The 20,475-nt window shown below is 34.2% G+C and overlaps 1 protein-coding gene across 1 annotated transcript in view; it reads right to left on the minus strand.

The window, feature by feature from the left end:
* LOC138699464 (phospholipid-transporting ATPase ABCA3-like) overlaps positions 1 to 9,240 on the minus strand; it is a 62,065-nt gene extending 52,825 nt beyond the window's left edge. The window contains exons 1-2 of the mRNA XM_069825359.1: positions 8,773 to 9,240; positions 384 to 584 (exon numbers count right to left, since the gene is read on the minus strand). Of these exons, the coding sequence (XP_069681460.1) occupies positions 384 to 584; positions 8,773 to 9,070 (499 nt within the window). The 5' untranslated portion in view covers positions 9,071 to 9,240. The remainder of the gene's footprint in view (positions 1 to 383; positions 585 to 8,772) is intronic.
* Positions 9,241 to 20,475: the final 11,235 nt, after the last annotated feature.

Raw genomic sequence — 20,475 nt, forward strand, 5'->3', positions numbered from 1 at the left:
TGATGAATTTACTGAAGGAGGAAGATTCGATTCGGTGCTGTGGATTGAATTCGGTGTAGCTCTGTGGTCAGAGCGCTTGGTACATAGAACCAAGAACCCGGGTTCGATCCCCGGCACCGGAGCGAATTTTTCTCCTCAAATATTAATTGTCAACATTACCGAGATTATTCTGTAGGGCAAATTAATAAAGCCATAATATTCAAAATAAAAAAGAGAAAGCTATTTCATTTGATTTCTAATATATAATATGTCTTTGTTTGGAAATTTATAACAGTACTAAGTCTTAAATCTAAAATCAATATTGATGGTTTGCTGAACTTAGCACAGTTTTGTAACTTATGTGCTTAGGTTCAGCACTTTTCATTTAAATTTCATTTTCTTACCAAAAGTAGATCCTGATCCAAATTCAGGAAATAATTCTGACGTATAGAATTTGCTTCCTGAGATACGAATTTTGTATCTCAACTCTGCTGGTAGACCTCCTGATAGATTTTCAAATAAAACAGCAGCAACCCTAGTGTTGGCATTAAGAGTGTTGTAATAACGATGCAGTGAGTCTTCATTCTCAAATGCTCTGCTGGATTCTGAAATTACAAAAATAAATAAATAGATAAATAATAATTGCTTAATTTTACAAAAAAAACTTAATAGTCTATTACAGTATAATATAGAGTACCTCTATTATGGTGTAATATAGTGTACCTAACAGAGAATTCCTACAATAAGTACAATCACAACAGTCTAACCTAGAAAGACTTGCATCGTTTCATCTAGTCCTCCTTTCAGTGGCTTCATATGCTTTGAAATCCTGAAATAGGTTATTTATGTGAAACATGTAAAATATCGTCCCATAAAAAAGTAGCTATTTAAAATTTAAAATTACATGTGCTTGGGAGTTGCCCACAGGGAGAAGTACTCAGAATAAAACGTCACGACATCATATGTTCTAATATCGCAGATGCACTTCGATCCAAAAATCTAGACGTTCACGAGGAAGTTCATTGTATTGCTGATGGCGGAAGCAATCGTAGGATCGATATCATAGCTATAAATAGCAATAAACTGACAGCCGAAATAATTGATCCTACGATCAGATTTGAAATCTCAGCCACTCAACGATCTGAAGTGAACGAAGAGAAAAATAAAATCTACGAGCCCACGATTGAATCAGCGAAATACAACATTGAAAAAATCACAGTTACCGGTCTCTTCTTCGTAGCGAGAGGCACCATTACGAAAGCCTTTGTAAAGTGGAGGGGAAAATACAAGCTGACGAGAGATCTTCAAGATGCCATCGTCACCACCATTATAAAATTTTCTGTAGCGATATTTCGTCAGCATCTTTATGGTGTACATTCAATTTAAATTATATTTGGTTCTATTTTTTTTTCTTATGTCTTAATCAATTTTGTCTGACACCTGTTTATATAACTTTTCATTTTAAATTTTATTGTGAGCTATTTTGTGTCGCAGGGTCAGACCAATAAATTAAATACAAAAATTAATAGAAATTTAGCTTTGCAATATTTCGTTGTAAGTCGTTAACTTCAATCCAAAACAGAATTGTTAAAATATATTCTCATTATAAGTTAGGGTTTCATACATCCTGGAAAGTGAGATTTTCCTGAATTTTAGCTCAAGGAAGATGTCCCGCCTGAATTTTTAATTTCTTGAAAATTCCTGAATTTTTTAACGTTGCTCAGAATTTTTGTAAGTTTAAAAAAATTTAACTCCCTTATTGGAGACTACTTAAAGAAGAGCTGAAGTTGTCTTTTGGTCCAACTCTTGGATACCGGCAACAAATTAGCTTAACAACAGCGATTGTGTGAATGCCAAAGTCATCCACTTTAAACCGCTTTCCAGCAAATATGTCACTCCTAATTCTATGTTAATCCAAACTGGAACCTTTTCTGGCTAGTTTTGTTACAGTCTCTTTAATAGTCCTTAGATTTGACCTATACAGTACCTAGAAAGTCATGGTTATTCATTTTTTAACAATATTCAGCCAATACTTATCAGCAGGGAAAGGATTTATATGTAAATACATATTTACTTATAAAGCTAATATAATTTATATTTTGCATTATCTTTATGTTTCACAATGTGTAGGGTTGAAAAATCCTACTTTTATTTTCCATATTTTTCCATATTTTAGAGTTTAGTACATATTTTCGTTAATTTCCATATATTTTCCATATTTCATATAAAACAGTCCATATTATATTAGGTTTAACAATAAAACAAAACAAAATTCCATTAACTTTTAAAAATACATTTCAACAATAGAGATTTAAACACATGTTCAGTAATCCCTTTAACATCAGAGTTATTTGAAAATTAGCAGTCCTATCAACAATGGGAAAGTAAGTTACAAAACTGTATTAATTTAATTTAAAATTTTTAACAGACTTCAGTTGTGCAGCTCAACAGTTAAATGCCAGTCAGAGTACACATAGGTTCAGTTTTGTAAATCATACTATAAAGACGGTAAATATGCCAAAAGTACGTCATTCAGTCAATTTAAAATCAAAACTAACAAGTTACATTTCAGAATTTAAAGAAGATGGTTTATCAACTGACAATAAAATATTATTTTGTAATTTGTGTCAGTGTGCAGTATCATCTACACAAAAGTTCCTGGTGCAACAACACATTACAACTAGTAAACATCAGGCCAACAAACAACTAAATTCCAAGCAGAGACAATTGTTTTTAACACAACCAACAACATCGAATGTAAGATCTGAGTTTAACATCGACCTGTGCCGTTCTCTCATCTCTGCTGATATTCCTCTCTACAAACTAAAGAATAAGGTCTTCAGGGAATTCCTTGAAAAATATTCTCAACATACAATCCCGGATGAGTCAACACTTAGGAAGACGTATGCTCCATCCATCTACGATGAGACAATACAGAAGATAAGAGATGAAATTAAAGATAGTTCAATTTGGGTTTCCATTGATGAGACTCCCGACAAAGAAGGTAGACTTGTTGGTAATGTAGTTATCGGTTTGTTAAGTGAACAATATTCTGAACGAATTCTTTTACATTGTGATGTTCTAGAAAAGTGCAATAACAAAACTATAGTTAAACTGTTCAACGAAGCTATGGGTATCCTGTGGCCAAAGGGTATTATGTACGATAATGTGTTATTCTTTATTAGCGATGCTGCCCCTTATATGGTCAAAGCTGGACAAGCATTATCTGTTGTATATCCTAAATTGACTCATTTTACTTGTGTGGCGCATGCATTTCATCGTGTGGCAGAAGTGGTCAGAGACAATTTCCCTAAAGTAGATTTGTTGATTTCATCAGTGAAAAAAGTATTTCTCAAAGCTCCCAGTAGAGTTAACGTGTTGAAAGAAATGTACCCTGAAATTCCATTGCCACCAAAGCCAATTTTAACTAGATGGGGTACATGGCTAGAAGCAGTTGAATATTATGCCGAACATATAGACTCTATTAACAATGTTCTCCTTGCATTGGACTCTGAAGATGCAGTCTCAATTGATACTGCGAAAACAGTTACCTGTGACATAAGTGTGAAGAATGACTTAGCTCACATTCAGCATACATTTTCATGCATCATAAAAACGCTCAAAAGTCTCCAAAATAGGCACCTTTCACTATCTGAAAGTTTTGAAATTATAAATAGTACTGTGGAACAACTGAATCGTGGTAGAGGTAAAGTTGCAGATGCAGTAAGAGCTAAGGTGGACACTGTACTTTCAAAAAACCCTGGATATGAAGAACTACAAAAGGTTGTTGCTGTGATGAGTGGTGAATCAACAGTGAAGATTAACTTGGACTTATCCCCAGCAGACATTGTGAAATTGAATTATGTACCAGTTACTTCTTGTGACGTCGAACGCTCTTTTAGTCAGTATAAATCTATCCTCAGAGACAATAGAAGAAGATTCACTTTTCAGCACTTGAAAGAAATGTTTGTAACCTATTGTTATGGTAACAGACAATAAAAATTGTGTTTTGTTGAAACTACATTGGAAGATAAGGTACGTCCATTATATTTTTTGTTTAGTTTGATTAAAATGTACCAATATTTAACGTACATAGTCATTTTTTTATAATTTTAAGTCCATATTTAATTCCATATTTTGGTAAAAATCCATATTTAATTCCATATTTTGGTAAAAATAACTACATATATATTTACATATTTCATATATTTTTAGTCCATATAAATCCGTTCCCTGCTTATCAGATTAGGATTTTTTTTTAATAGAACATCTTTATTCAGGAGACAATCATGAAATGCAACACATTTCATGTTACCAATTAAATTTCCAACTTCTTTACTGTGTTAATCTTTAGGATTTACCTTGCTTGACTAGTTTGGAAGTCTTGTGCTTCACTGTCCAGAGCCTAGTGGACAATGAAGCACAAGACTTCGAAATTAGTCAAGCAAGGTAAATCCTAAAGATTAACACAGTAAAGAAGTTGGAAATTTAATCAGTGATATGTAAGTGTTAAAAGTGTATATAGAAAAATGAAAAAAAGACACTTCATGTTTTTTAAATTATATTGTAACATTAAAACTGCATTTACAGAGATCTCTTTAAGCCTATTCTTTTGAACAGTCTCTTAGCTATTCATTAAGGAAAACATTCCGGTATTATGCCTGGTAAATAAAGATAAAACTGAGCCAGTTTCAGTAATAAAAAATGAAACATTAATGTACATGTAAACAATCTGTTTAAAACTTTCTTAGTTGAAACGTTTCAACTAAAAAGTTTTAAGTTTTAAACAAGTGTTAACGTGAACAAGAAACAATGAAACAATTTGTAACTATACAAAAACAATCCAAATTAATGTTATTTTGTTGTGCTACAGTGAAACTTCCCAATAGAGGACACCACTGGGGAAAAATTTAATGTCCGTTATTGAGAAGTGTCCGCTATTTAGAAAATCGTTACTATGTATAGAGTACATTTAAATTTCTCTTACATATTCAACACTATAATTTACAGTATAGTACAGTAGACAGTGAGATTGTTTACAGTATTCATCCCGAGAGAAATCGTACCAGTAAATGTTTTGTAAATGAAATAAACATCAGTCACTGTACCACTTCACCTCACACAAAGAAATCTAGAATTGCATTCTCAGTGTATGATTTTAAAATAACATCCTTGTTTTTCAAAATTTCACTAACCTGAGTTTTTCCCACATTAAACTTTGTGGCCAGCTCACGAACACTTAATTTCTCTTTCTCAATGTGCTTTACAATATCCACTTTCTCTTTTAGTGACAAACATTTACGTTTTTGTGACATTCTTAATGTGACTACTTCCGAACACTCAACTTGACAAACTAAGAAAGTACGGACTGCTCATGTACAGTATCACAACTAACAACTGTGCAGCTTACCTTCAATAAAGTACAAGAACGTTCAAATGCACGATAATGATTGTTGCAAAGAATTCCGTTTAATTTACAACTGTCTTTTTCTTTTTTTCTTTCACGCTGTCCGTTATTTGGAAGTTTTAATTGCTGTTGGGAGATACATTTCAGCGTCCGCGTCCGTTATTGAGAATGTCCGCTATTTGGAAGAGTTTTATCATAAGGGCCAATGTTATTTTGCAGGGGAATTTTAAAATGTCCGCTATTGAGAGGAGTCCGCTATTGGGAAGTGTCCGTTAAGGGAAGTTTCACTGTATTAATACGATATCCCCAAAAACTGCAATTAATTATTAGTAAATACGGGACATCTGGTAACCCTAACCACCACTAAGCTGAACAATGTCATTAAATTATCCTCTTTTCATGTGCTTTAGTTCATGGAAGTCGCGGATTTTTAGCCGCCCAAATCAACACGAGTCATACATGCTTAAGAAATGTTGCCAAGTTGTAATGTTAAGACTCAGTCGGTGCTAGTTATGGAAACTTAAATATTACATACGTGCAGACGAAATATTTAGATGGTGAGAGGATGAACTAAGTGGCGTGAAACGCATTATAGTAGTAGTTTAATGCAAAGATAGTAGTTTATGTAAAAGTATTCCAATGTAATGGATTTATTACTGTAAAGCGGCGTTTTTCAGCCTTTCTCAACATGTGGCACAATAAAGTAATTTAAAATTCCGCAACACAGTCATATAATCTAAATCATTGATTCCCAATCGGGGGGGGGGGGGGAAATTTTGAGGATTTTAAGAGGGAATGAGAACTATACAATACAAATTGAGATAAATGTATAAGGTATGTAAAAAGGTAAAAAAAGGTAAAGGCATCCCCGTAACATGCCATGAAGGCACTTGGGGGGCATGGAGGTAGAGCCCCACGCTTTCCATAACCTCGGCACCACGCTCTGACCCGGTACTCAATTTTATAGAAGGCTGAGTGAACCTTGGGGCCATTCTGAAAGTTTGGCAACGAGAAAAAATCCTGTCACCACTTGGGATCGAACCCCGGACCTTCCAGTCCGTAGCCAGCTGCTCTACCAACTGAGCTACCCGGCCACCCCCGTATAAGGTATGTATTAATTTATAAAATAAAATATTTTCAATTTTATATGCATTATTTTTGAGTCTGCACAGAGGGGAATGAGAATGTGATCAATGGTGAAAGGGCGCATGGGGCAATAAGAGTTGAGCAGCACCAAAACAAAATACATGCTATTCACAAATATAACTAATACTGTTTTTATTTGAAGTGTATGATAGAAATGTGAAATTTAATGCTACAAAATTTTTACAATACAATATTAACGTAATAATTATGATATTATGGATGTTTTTCTTTTAATTAATTGTTATTCACGAAATATTAAAAAAATATATATATATATTTATTACATGTTTTGCCGAGGTGTTTGATGTACGGTATATTTTTTATAAGGGCAAGTAAAATTTAATATTTTTAAGTTTGGTACAATATTCTAACTTTACTGATCTAGCAACCTTACCTGTATGTCAGTCATTCTCCTCTCTGCCGCTCGCGAACCTACACTGTGCTTATTGAATGTTGACTTGGGCACTTGGGTGAAACGAGCGTTGAGGGACTTCCGCCGATTTTTTTTTTCTTTTAATTTATTTATTTAATTAATTAATAATAATAATTAATTAATAATTTATTTATTTAATCTGGCAGAGCTAAGGCCAGTAGGCCTTCTCTTCCGCCCAGCCAGACTCTAATTCTAATTAAATACATTTGCTTACATAGTTATTACATTAATATCTAGATCATAAAACAACATGAAAGTAAATGATGAAAATTGGATAACTAATGTTAGTGTGACAATAATAAACACTGGTAAGAAATAGTTATAATAATAATGATAATAATAATAATAATGGTAATTATAATAGTAATAATAATAATAATAATAATAATAATAATAATAATAATAATAATAATGAGATAATTTATATATTTATCTGTGATATATATAACCATTAAACACTGAGAAACCTGAAACAGCTATTATTGTTGACAATAATTGTTAGAAAAATATCTCGTTAACCTATTCTTAAATTGATTTGATGTCTGACAGTCCCTGACATTACTCGGTAGGGAATTCCAAAGTCGAGGAACAGCCACAGTGAAAGAGGATGAATATGAGGATGTTCGGTGGGAGGGAATGGATAATATTGAGGAGTGTTGTGATCGTGTGTCTAGGTTATGATGGGTGGATAAATTTTGAAAACGAGACGCAAGATAGACAGGAGTGGAGAAATGTAATATGTGAAAGAGAAGGGAAAGAGTGGATTTTCCTACGATCTTGTAGACGGAACCAGGACAACATTTCGAGGGATGGTGTTACGTGATCAGCCCGGCGAATATTGCAGACGAAACGGACGCACATATTATGAACACGTTGTAGTCTCTGCGCCGAAGTAACGCTTAGGTCAGTAAGCAGAATATCACAGTAATCGAAGTGGGGCATCACGAGTGTTTGCACTAACATTTTTTTCATGGAGAGGGGTAGAAAATTCTTCAATCGTCTAAACGAGTGGATTAATGAAAATACCTTTTTGCAGGTTTCTGCAACTTGAATGTTCCAATTTAAACTTTTATCCATATAAATACCTAGATTCTTTACTGATTCACTGAACGGAATTTCGGTGCCGTGTATTTTAATCGGGGACAAATTTGGTATGGTAATAGTGCTTAACAAACGTGAATGGCCCACAATGATTGACTGTGATTTTTCTGGATTTAGTTTAAGTCGGAATTTCCGTTTTTAGCAAGACTTCTGACTTCTGTTGCATTCAAATAATTATAAAATACGATAATTTGGTCCAGGGAGCATCCGTTTTTGGTGCAAAGATAATTCATTTGGCGTGTTTCTTAAATGAAATTAACCTAAGTGGGTCGGTGTCTATTGGAAGTCCCTCAACGCTCGTTTAACCTTGAATTGTGTTCGCTGGAAGTTGACTCACTGTCTTTACTACTCTTTTCACTTTTATTTTTATATTTTCTTCTACAACACCTTTACTATTTTCATTTTCTCGTGGCACACAGGTTGGAAAAAAAATTATGGTTTATTTAATGACGCTCGCGACTTAAGAGGTTATATCAGCGTCACCGGTGTGCCGGAATTTTGTCCCGCAGTTCTTTTACATGTCAGTAAATCTACTGATATGAGCCTGTCGCATTTAAACACACTTAAATGTCATCGACCTCAGCCGGGATCGAACCCGCAACCTCGAGCATAGAAGGCCGGCGCCATGCTAGAAAAGGCTGCGGTAAAGTAATAAATAATTACATATTCTAACACATTTTAATTTTATGAGCACAACTGTACTTACTATTTGCTGCTTCTGATATGGAGTTCATTAATGCACTAGCAATTGTATTATTTGGTGCATACAGAATTTCCATGTCTGAATAATAACTGATGTAATTAATCAATTCACTTTGATCTACGCGTGGATAGTAACGTTCTGGAACCTCCTCACTCAGAGCAGAGGACGACAATGAGCGAATCACGGCAGCCAGAATGAACAGAGCAAGAGGTATCAAAATTTCAAATGTTGTTACAATCCAGTGCCTTTTTCGAAGTAAAAAGTTCTTCCACATCACAAGAACAAACTTTCTTAACAACATGATTTCTGTACCGGTATTTTTCACTAACGCGACAACCTCCTGTATTCCTGTTCACTACCAGTACGTAACTGACAGGAATTTCTGCCATTGTGACATTTTATAGCAAATTTTTATCTATCATTCGTAACTGACGGCACATGACGCCAAATGAATCATCTATCCAAATTACGTAGGTACAGGCGAAGCAAACAGCTTCACCTGATAGTACAGTCTATTGACGCTTTTACTGATTAGCTACGTTAAGACTCCACCTTATCGTGGTCACGCGACTTACAGTGTTTATCCGAAGTGGCTAGAGACGCGCATTGTGAGCATGACTCATATACGGTACTAGAGTTCTTGGTTTTTCGCATTGGCGAAACCGTTACATCCGTTTGGTATTATAATTTTCCAGAGTTATAGATTAATAATTTAGTACGTTTCAATTTGCGACGAAATACGTAAAGTGTTTGAAAATGCGATATGATTTTGTTTTTGCGAAATAAATGAGAGATTATATAAAAAAAAGGTTAATAAAAAATCATTAAAAAATGTTCATTTTAATAAATTTGTGTTTTTCTACCGAAAAATTGCGTTTGATTTTTTCATTGACGAGAATTCTGTGAACACAAGGTTGTCAAACAGTGCTGAGTATCGATATGTGTACAGGTAGGAACATGTGTGCTTTGCTGAAACTTCAAGTTTTTGTCAAATATTGCAATCAAAATTTATAATTTAATTACTATGCTAGAGGGATCGTTTTAGCCATATGTACAAGGTCCACTGCTGTGGACTAACACACACACACACACACACACACACATACACACACACGGCTTTCATTCATATCGATATACATAAAATTATTTAGGGCCAAATTAAAGAAGTATCTAATTTCTCACGCCTTCTATTCTGTAGGTGAATTCATGACATTCAATAACACTTCATGAAATTGATACTAAAACTCTGTGTTGTACTAGTAGACTATATTGTAAATCTCGTCTGTATATACTTCATCTAGGCTGTGACTATGAATTAAGATTTTATAATAGTATTAAGTTTTTTGACTTGTTCCATATTCTAGCTGTAAGCATGTATGAATACCATGGAATGTTAATAAATACAATACAATATAAAACTTCCCAGTCCAAATAACTAATTATTAAAATTGAATTCAATTTAAACAAAAACACGGGGCAAGTCTGAAACTAGGCTTAACAATGCATTTTAGATTTCACCCCCCCCCCACCCCCAGTGGGGTGCTATGCATAAACATTTCGCTAGCCCACTCTACGAGTGTGCTAAACTAGCCCCGGCTATCGACTGATTACTTGTACAGGATTCATATCATATCATATCACTAACACTGGTTTATGAATGCGAAAAACGTTAGTTCGCTGATCATCCATCAGAAGCTGGCGCTAAGAATGTCTATGAATATGTCCCTAAATTTTTGTACTTCAGTGGCTGACCATGACAATATCTTTGAAAAGTATTGGAGTGCAAGAGGTCAAATGACTTTATTGTCAAACGCCTGGCATTAGAAAACAACAACATATTTTTATACTTAAATATGAAAGAGCATTCAGTTGTTTATACACCTCATTCATTTGTTTTCGCATCTTTTGTTTTACACTGTCGCCTGGCAATCTGTATTTTTGTTATTATCAATTGATTGTAGGATGAAGACAGCTTATTTTCTGTAATTTCCTAAATTTAATCAAGAAGGATGATTTATGTTCTCTCTTGAAGGATATACAACATTTTAAAATAATTTAATATACAAACACAACTATTACATGAAATGCTCAGTAAGTTTTTGTAGCTTTATTCTCTTTATTCTCCTAAGAAACCATGTCTACACGTAAATAGATTGATCTCTTTCCTATGGCGATCTGCTCACTTAAGTTGGGTCTTGCAGCTAGTGCTAAATAGACGACTGTGATCACCTAATAGCAAATAGATACCGTACTAGGAAATTTTATGTATTTTTCTGGAATTAATGATCTTTTGTTTAGTCATCTTCAATTATTTATAATTGTGTTATTTCTTTTATGCTCGACCATGCCGAAATGTAGTAATTATACACTTGGTAGCAATCCTTCAATGCATGTCATTAAAGTACACCTACTCATTAAAGTACAGTTGTTTTCAGCCAATGACAACTCAGCTTACAGGTGTTCAGCCAATGACAAGTCAGCTTTGTACCGTCATAAAACCGCAAGTATCGATTATTCTCGGATATGCAATCGAAAGAGAATTAGCGAAAAGTCACGGAGGCTGGAAATCCAATACTGTCGCAGAAGGTTATGTTCTGTTACTATAATAATTAGCGTTAATTGTAAATAATATTCAAATAAATTCAATTTGTCATCTCGTTTTTCAATGTCGAATTCAATAATCAAGGTTTTACCAAGTTTAACGGGATTACATCAAGGTCAATGACATTATTGCTCCTCGGAAAAAATCAATACTTTCGCATCTGCGCACATCTCACAATTCACGACCTAGAACAAGGTCACTTCCGATCTTGTCAGTTACAAATAAAATGTATACATCTCAATAATTTCAAGTTAGAAATATGGTCGAGCATAAAAAGTCGTATGAAACTCGCCTATAATGATAATTAAGAAGCTCATATGAAAATTATGAAACGAGCGCTCGTTGCATAATGTACTATTTCTTTTCCTTCTCTATTGTTTTTTTTTTTTCATTATAATTGTGTACCTACCATTTACTCAAAAAAAAAAAAACAACAATTTTATGGTAAGCTTTGTCTTCTAGGCAGCCTTCACTTGGAGGAAGCTGGATAAAATTCAAAATAAAAAACAACAATAACAAAAATATAGACGATAGGAAACAATAATTAACAGGAGACACACAGAAATATAACAACTGTATGTAACCAATTAAAAATATGACGAACAGTCTACAGACACCACATGAAAGGACAGATTACAGAAGTACAATAGCTGTTCCCCTCACCCCCAGAGAAAGAATTACCAAATTTATCATAACATGCATGTTCAAGATACAGTACTTCCGAATCTTGCACAAGCCATCTGCCTGTTTATCTTTTGAAACTTCTAAAACCTGAAAAGGAATAAAGAAAAAGTATGAAGTCAGAAGCTTAAACTTACATAGGTACCTACATAATTTTAGTAGTTTTTAGCGAGGTAACAGTCGATTCAGTCATTCTAAAAGCCTGCTTCACCTTGCCTATGAATGTGTTACTATGTACATAATGGATATTTGAGCAGCATTTAGCGTGTTTACAATATTTTAAATCCTTTAGTCAACAAATGTACCCACTTCCTTGTACTTGATAGAATGAATTTTGCAAACAACCTTGTCTCACGGTGTGTGAAAATATAGATTCTTATTTTGATATATTTTTAATTCAATAAAATGCCTACTTCATAGTTTATTTCCACATATAATTCCATTTTATCGTCATAATATAAATTCTACTACTACAGAAAAGGGATACATCAGTAAATGGAAATCATGTCTTAAAAATGTGTTACTGGTAGGCATTACTTCACATAGTAGTCAGTTGCACAATACAAGGAAAGTCTATTCGGACGAATATAAGCTCAGAAGCTATCTGTGACCTCCAAAACTTTTCCTTATGGCAATGCAGTAAGACAAGTACGAAATAAAGCTGTTTAGTTTGCAACTCAAAGTATGATCCAGTCAGGAATAAATGAGGACACTTTTCAGCAGCAGTAACAGCAGTAATAGTACCAGTAGTAGTAGTAGTAGCAGTACCAGTAGTATCAGTAGCAATAATAGTGCATCAGTATCAGTAGTAATAACAGTAGTAGTAGTAGTAGTAGTAGTAGCCAGTAGTATTAATAGTAGTAGCAGTAGCAACAGTACCACTACTAGTTGTAGTAATAGCAGTAGCATCAGAGTCAGTAGTAATAATAGCAGTAGTAGCAGCCAGTAGTAGTAGTAGTAGTAGTAGTAGTAGTAGTAGTAGTAGCCAGTAGTATTAATAGTAGTAGCAGTAGCAACAGTACCACTACTAGTTGTAGTAATAGCAGTAGTATCAGTCAGTAGTAATAATAGCAGTAGTAGCAGCCAGTAGTAGTAGTAGTAGTAGTAGTAGTAGTAGTAGTAGCAGTCACATCAGTAGTTGTGGTAATAAGAGTAGTAGTATCAGTAGTAATAACAGTAGTAGTAGTAGTAGTAGTAGTAGTAGTAGTAGTAGTAGTAGTAGCCCAGTAGTATTAATAGTAGTAGCAGTAGCAACAGTACCACTACTAGTTGTAGTAATAGCAGTAGTATCAGAGTCAGTAGTAATAATAGCAGTAGTAGCAGCCAGTAGTAGTAGTAGTAGCAGTAGTAGTAAGTCACATCAGTAGTTGTGGTAATAGAAGTAGTAGTATCAGTATCAGTAGTAATAATAGCAGTAGTAGTAGCCAGTAATATCAGTAGTAGCAACAGTAGCACCAGTAGTTATAGTAACAGCAGTAGTAGTATCAGAGTAAGTAGTAATAATAGCAGTAGTAGCAGCCAGTAGTAGTAATAATAGCAGTAGCAGTAACAGCAGTAATAGTAGTAGTAGTAGTAGTAGTAGTAGTAGCAGCAGTACCAGTAGTAGCCAGTAGTATTAATAGTAGTAGCAGTAGCAACAGTACCACTAGTTGTAGTAATAGCAGGAGTATCAGAGTCAGTAGTAATAATAGCAGTAGTAGCAGCCAGTAGTAGTAGTAGTAGTAGTAGCAGTAGTAGTAAGTCACATCAGCAGTTGTGGTAATAGAAGTAGTAGTATTAGTATCAGTAGTAATAATAGCAGTAGTAGTGGCCAGTAATATCAGTAGTAGCAACAGTAGCACCAGTAGTTGTAGTAATAGCAGTAGTATCAGAGTAAGTAGTAATAATAGCAGTAGTAGCAGCCAGCAGTAGTAGTAATAGTAGTAGTAGTAGTAGTAGTAGTAGTAGTAGTAGTAGTAGTAGTAGTAGTAGCAGCAGCAGTAGCAGTAAGTCACATCAGTAGTTGTGGCAATAGAAGTAGTAGTATCAGTATCGGTAGTAATAATAGTAGTAGTAGCCAGTAATATCAGTAGTAGCAACAGTAGCACCAGTAGTTGCAGTAATAGTAGTATCAGTATCAGTAGTAATAACAGCAGCAGTAGTATCAGTAGTAACAGCAACAGTACCACCAGTAGTTGTAGTAATAATAGCAGTAGTAGTAGTAACAGTAATAACAGAGTAGCAGCAGCAACAATAGCACCAGTAGTTGTAGCAGTAGCAGCACCAGTAGTGACTTTTCAAAGTGAAATTTGTTATTTCATTATGAAAAATACAATAAAAAGATGAATCTATAGAATCGACAAAACTCCATCTACATTTAAAAATTAAACACAAAGAGTATTTGAACCAAATGATTTTTTTAAAAACAAGTTAAAAAATGAGAAAAAAAGTCAAATACTACTTGAAAAAGCTGTGCGTTCAAATCACATCAGGGTCACAACATGTAATGAAATAAACCACTACTTGACGTGAATAATAATTATTAAAAATTACTTTTTTGATCAAACAAAATACAACACTTAAAAATCGTTCTTAGGAGTAACACATATAAAACAAAAGATGTAAGGATGTCCCCACAACGGTTATAATAATGAAAAATCTGATCTTGCTTGATGTCAGGAGTCTACTAGAGTGAAGTTTACAAGACCTCATACTATTGCAGAAAATATAATTTCACCTGCTGCAAAAGCAATGGTCACTACAATGTTAAATTGAGGCTAAATCATTAATATAAACTAGAAACATTAATTTCACCATATCTAGAGGATTTTTTTTTTATTATTTATCACATGTATGATTTCTGCTACAGTAGTGGGAATAAATTTGAGACCTGGAAATTTCTGTTAATGCATCAGTTAAATAACCAATTGCAAGTCTTCTGCACAATCTGCACTGAAGTTAAATTCAAAATCTTGAAAAATTAAATAACTAAGCCAAGCTGAAAGTTAGAATTTACAAAACAGTTATATTACCGGTTGTTCTGTATGGTTGTGAAACTTGCACTCTCACTTTGAGAAAGGAACAGAGATTAAGGGTGTTTGAGAATAAGGTGCTTAGGAAAATATTTGGGGCTAAGAGGAATGAAGTTACAGGAGAATGGAGAAAGTCACACAATGCAGAATTGCACGCACTGTTTTCTTCACCTGACATAATTAGGAACATTAAATCCAGACATCTGAGATGGGCAGAGCATGTAGCACGTATGGGTGAATCCATAAATGCATTTAGGGCTGGTTTCACCAACACATGTTAAAAATTACTTAACTATAAGTTAAGTAACGAATGATTAGAACTTTAACAATTTGTTACAAATTTCCTTTTCACGAAAGGCTGTTAAAGATTTGTTAGTTATCGCGTAGTTAAGTAAGAATTTGTGTGAATCTAGAAGGCAGTGATCATCTTTCCAGTTTCTGAACGTTGCCTATTTCACGCTTGGCGACTGGCGTTGGTGTTTTGTTTTCCTCTTCCGATTTCATCGAAGGAAATTCAAAATACGTTTGCTTTCTTTGTGTAGAAGTTCAGTTTTAAAAGTTTGCAGTATGATGGAGAATGAAAAGTGTAATAAACGTGTTCGTGGCAGCAATTTCACGGAAAACGAAAAGCAAATTCTTGTAGATATAATACACAAACATAGAAATGTAGTAGAAAAAAAAAACCGATGGCGTTACCGTTAAGGAGAAGGAGAAAGTTTGGCTGCAGATATCGTGGTCTCAATGATGCTATAGTAGAAGAGATCCTATGAACTATTCTGCACACTGTTGCTTTTGATACTTCGGCAGTGTCTCCCACAATTAATTGAAAGGATCCTGTCGCATAAAATCGCAAAGCAATCAGAAATTGTTGCATAGGAGAGAGTGGAAAGTTCCTCTTTGTTAAATGATCTAAGCTATCAATTTCATGGAGCACTTTTTCTACAACAGTTTTTGATAATCTGTATCTTTCCAGAAACTTTTCATTTGACATACTTTCAAAATCATTCTTTCTAGTAATCACTCTCTCACCTTCAGCTTCTACAGCATTAAGATAATCCAGATATAGCAGATGTGCATTCAGACGATTGGCCGCCATTTTCAACTTAAACAAACATTAAGCAGTTTAACAGCTCATGAATGGACTGTTAAGTTTTGAAGGAAATTTAACATATGTTACGCCTAACGAAGCTTGATGAAAAGCTTTAAATGTTAAATTGTCTGTTAAACCACTTTAACATATGTTAAACAGTTAACATTTGTTGGTGAAACTAGCCCATAGTGTGTTAGTTGGAAGACCTGAGCGAAAAAGACCTTTGGGGAGGCTGAGACGTAGATGGGAGGATATTAAAATGGATATGATGGTAGAGACTGGATTACTCTTGCTCAGGATAGGGACTGATGGCGGGCTTATGTGAGGGTGGCAATGAACCTGCGGGTTCTTTAAAAGCGATAAGTAAGCAATAGTAATAATATTTTCAGACTGATATAAGCTGTGGAATTATAACATTCATCAAGGACAAAGGACATGGCAGGAAGCAACACTTTTAATGATGAATTAGAGATAATCCATGAAGAATACACTTCCACAAAGCAAAGCGAGGAAGATTTTATCTGGTATTGGATTTGTTGATGGAAACTGACGACGAAATAAACGCAATTGTAAACTAGGTATTGTACATCTTACTTTATTACACATTCACCTTTAACATAGTACATATTATTACATGGCTTAGTTCACAAACATTGTATACATGTTATTAAAAATAGCTTCAGTATATATAAATAATAATCCTTCCTGTAATGATGTTCCCTACTGCTAACTAGAGCAAATATCACAGAACATTTTATTTTCAGTCATCAATCTACAGGAAAGGTGCAAAACTAGCCACTACTTTAAGAGTTTAAAAAAGAGAATGAGGAAGAAATTAGAGTGTATAACTACCAGTCACAAAGCAGAACGAAAATTGCTCATGTCCTGCATGAGAATGGTGCGAAATAAAATGTAAAAACTTACAAAACAATCAGTGTACTTCAGAGTATTTTTAAATACAATATAATTGAATTCAGTATATTTCTATATCTACTTTTTACTTATCCACTTTCTCTGAAAGACATTTCTTCAATGTGAAACTATCAAAGCACATGGCAATATCTATCAACTTGTTGACAAGGCCTGTACATCTCTAACACATTAAGGATTACACAATTGAGTTTAACTGTACACGTTATGTATATCACTGTAATAAAGACAATTCGTAAAATGGTGTATTCTGTAAGTTCAGTAGCATAGTACTGTTTCATACTGGTTAGAAAAAATGGTTGTACACTTATACATGATTCTTTCAATTGATTTTAAGCAGGTAACATATACCGATGTGCAGTTCTCTTTTACGTATTTCCACCCAGATTAGTGTGTTCTGAAATCCTATACTTAACACATTTCCATTTTATCAATTGATTTTATATTATATTTATAGTGTAATGAAAGTTGAATTTTTAATGCCATGACAGGCTGAAACAAACAGAGATTAAAATATTCGTATTTTAGAGCTCATGAAAGATAAAACTGAAAAAGGAGTGAAATCCTTGAGTTATCTCTCTAAAGATGCACGCTAAATTGTAAGAGAAACAATTCAAATTCAATTACTTATTGTAATAAAGTATTTAAATATGGACGCCAAAGTGTATTTTTTAATTTCTGTGTGATAAGTGACATAAGTGAAATAAAATATTGTGGCAACCATGATGGAAAGTTCTCGCTGCCTCGGGAGTCGAGCACGCATCCGGCAGAAGGGAGGGCGCGCTGGGGTGCGGCAAAGGAAGTTGCACACGCATCTAGTGCATGGAAAAGCTACGGGACGCGGACTTCGGCAGGCGCTGGGCTGTGCGAGGTGAAGGGGGGAACAAAACATCCCGAACAGATGGTTCTGGAAAGTGATGAGAGCCGATTGGGTGGAAGATACTCGATGCAGTACATTCTAAAACTATGATTTAGTAATAAATAGAAGACGCGAAGAAGAGCCAAGGCCAGTTCAGTTTAGTTTGGACAGCGAGTTCAGTTTGTGAATCAGCAGCACCCAGGAGTCTAGGGTTCGACACGCGAGTGAACTTGAGCAGCGTCCAGGCGGAAGCAACGCATCCGGGAACCTTGGGTTCGTCAAGCAGTGAACTTTATCTGAAAGTCTTGAGTTCGAAATTCAGTGGACTGTCTCTGGAAGTCTGGGGTTCGATATACTGTGAACTTGAGTGAATGAGCTAGAAGAACTAGCCAAGGCAAACGAACTGTGAACTGAGAACTGACAGTTTTGTTTTGTAAATAGTGCTTTGTGAACATTAGTTGAGATTAGGGGTACATTGTTATTCTTAATAATCCACGTGAATTGTCATTGTTGTCTGTGGAGTGCTATAATGAATACTGTGTTGCTGTGTGGAGTGAAATACCCATTTTTGAAGGGAGTGCTTAAATTCAGAAATAGAAAGCCATTATTGTTGTGAATAAAAGTAACATTATTGTGTTGAAATAAAAGTCACAATATTCAAGCTTCTGAGGAATTGATATATTTGAGACTTGTGAAATGAGAGAGAAAAATACCACTGAAGTTAATAGGATTTTCTTTTAAATTGTACTTCAAAACTCAATTAATTTATGCAATATTAAAATTCACTTTCAGTGTCTTTTAAAAGTGAATAAATGCTTAAATGTTTCGTACTCTGTTTTGGTTATTTTCTTACCTGTCTTCAGCAACTAGAGAGATTTCAGTAATTTAAATTAAATTTCACAGCTCTGTTCAACAAATATCTTCAACTTGAAGGCATCCTGCTCATGTGAAGATGAGATAAACTACAACACTCTGGAGTCATTTAGTGTGATCGTTTAAAAATATGACCTTTTCAGGTCTTCACTCAGATCAATTTCATATTGTAAGTTATTGAATGTTGTAGTGTGCAAACTGAAGAAAGAAGTGCAGTAGTGCAGAAATCTGAGTGCTCTTTACTGGGAGGCAAGAAGCAAAATGGGTTAAATGATATCAAAAGCGCCACTGGAAAACAACAGTTACTGAATGTAATGAGCATTAAGAGATGAACTGTGCGAAATTTCTATTCCATATATTTTTTAAGCTAGAAACTTAATTTACTGTATACAGCAACCTCTTCTTAATAGTATTAATGCGCCAAAGTTTGAATAATATCTATCAGTTTAATAGTTTTTGAGTTGTTAAAATAATAGTAATAAAAAGTTGTTAAAATAATAGTAATAAAAAAATCGACTTTATCAAATACATGTACTGTCACAAAATATGGTAGGCCTGAAAAAAATTGTACAGCATTTTTGAAATGCATATAATTTCACAGCAGTCATAATTTGAATTCTGATTAAAAAAAAAATTTAATTCAGTCAGTTTTTTTTTTTTTTTTTGTGTCTAGATAGCACTGTATATTAGTAAAAAAAATAGTATATTACATTTTTTTAAATTTTGAAATATTTATCTGAAGAAAGGCTCTCTACTTTTGTTAACCAAACTATTAAGAATACCGTAAAGTGGGGTGACTTTGAACAGTAATTTAGCGCCCTTCTAAATTAAATGCTGTACCCTATTTCGAAAAAACTGAACTAATTTATTGACAACTTAAACAGTTTTTTCGCAATTGGGTACAGAATTTCATTTAGAAAGGAGCTAAATTACTGTTCAAAGTCACCTCAGCGTTCAAAGTCACCCAACTTTACGGTATGCATTAAAATTTTCAACTTCCTAATATGAAATTTGTTGGAGCCTACAGTATCTGAATGTGGGTAAATGCAGTAAAAATGAAAGTGCGGAAAATGACTTTAAAAATGTTGATTTTTCCATGAGGAAAATCTTTTGTGAAATATAACTGAAGCATGAATTTGGAGGACAATTATGTTGATCAAATTTGGCCAACATACAAATGAAAGGTCACTGATTAGATAGATATATTTTTTGGGGGATTGGAGGGGGAACGAAAATGTATTTTTTTTTTTCTAGAAAAATGACCAAAATTTTATCCATCTCCTCCTCAAGTCAAAGAAGCAGAATAGTACCTTGCAGGGAAGATTCACAATACAAGCCATAGAAAAAGTTCTTTATTTAATTTCTTCCGCAATGAATAACAAGAAGGGACATGCCTTCGTTGATTATGTGACCATGCTGAAGTATTTGATTATAGTAAGAAAATTAGAAGATGAAAACCAACACAGGAATTTAACATAAAACAGGAAACAGGACTGCACACAAAGAATTAAATTTAACAAAGATGGTATGACCATGAATTTTTTTTAAATTTAAACTGGTTATTTAAGGACACTGTAGCAAGTGCCAGGTTTTATAGTGCCAATGGAATTGCTAACTGCGAGATAAGACCGAAGATTCGCCATCAGATTATCTGACAATC

Source organism: Periplaneta americana, chromosome 5 (genome assembly GCF_040183065.1).
Source record: "Periplaneta americana isolate PAMFEO1 chromosome 5, P.americana_PAMFEO1_priV1, whole genome shotgun sequence".
NCBI classification, from domain to species: domain Eukaryota; kingdom Metazoa; phylum Arthropoda; class Insecta; order Blattodea; family Blattidae; genus Periplaneta; species Periplaneta americana.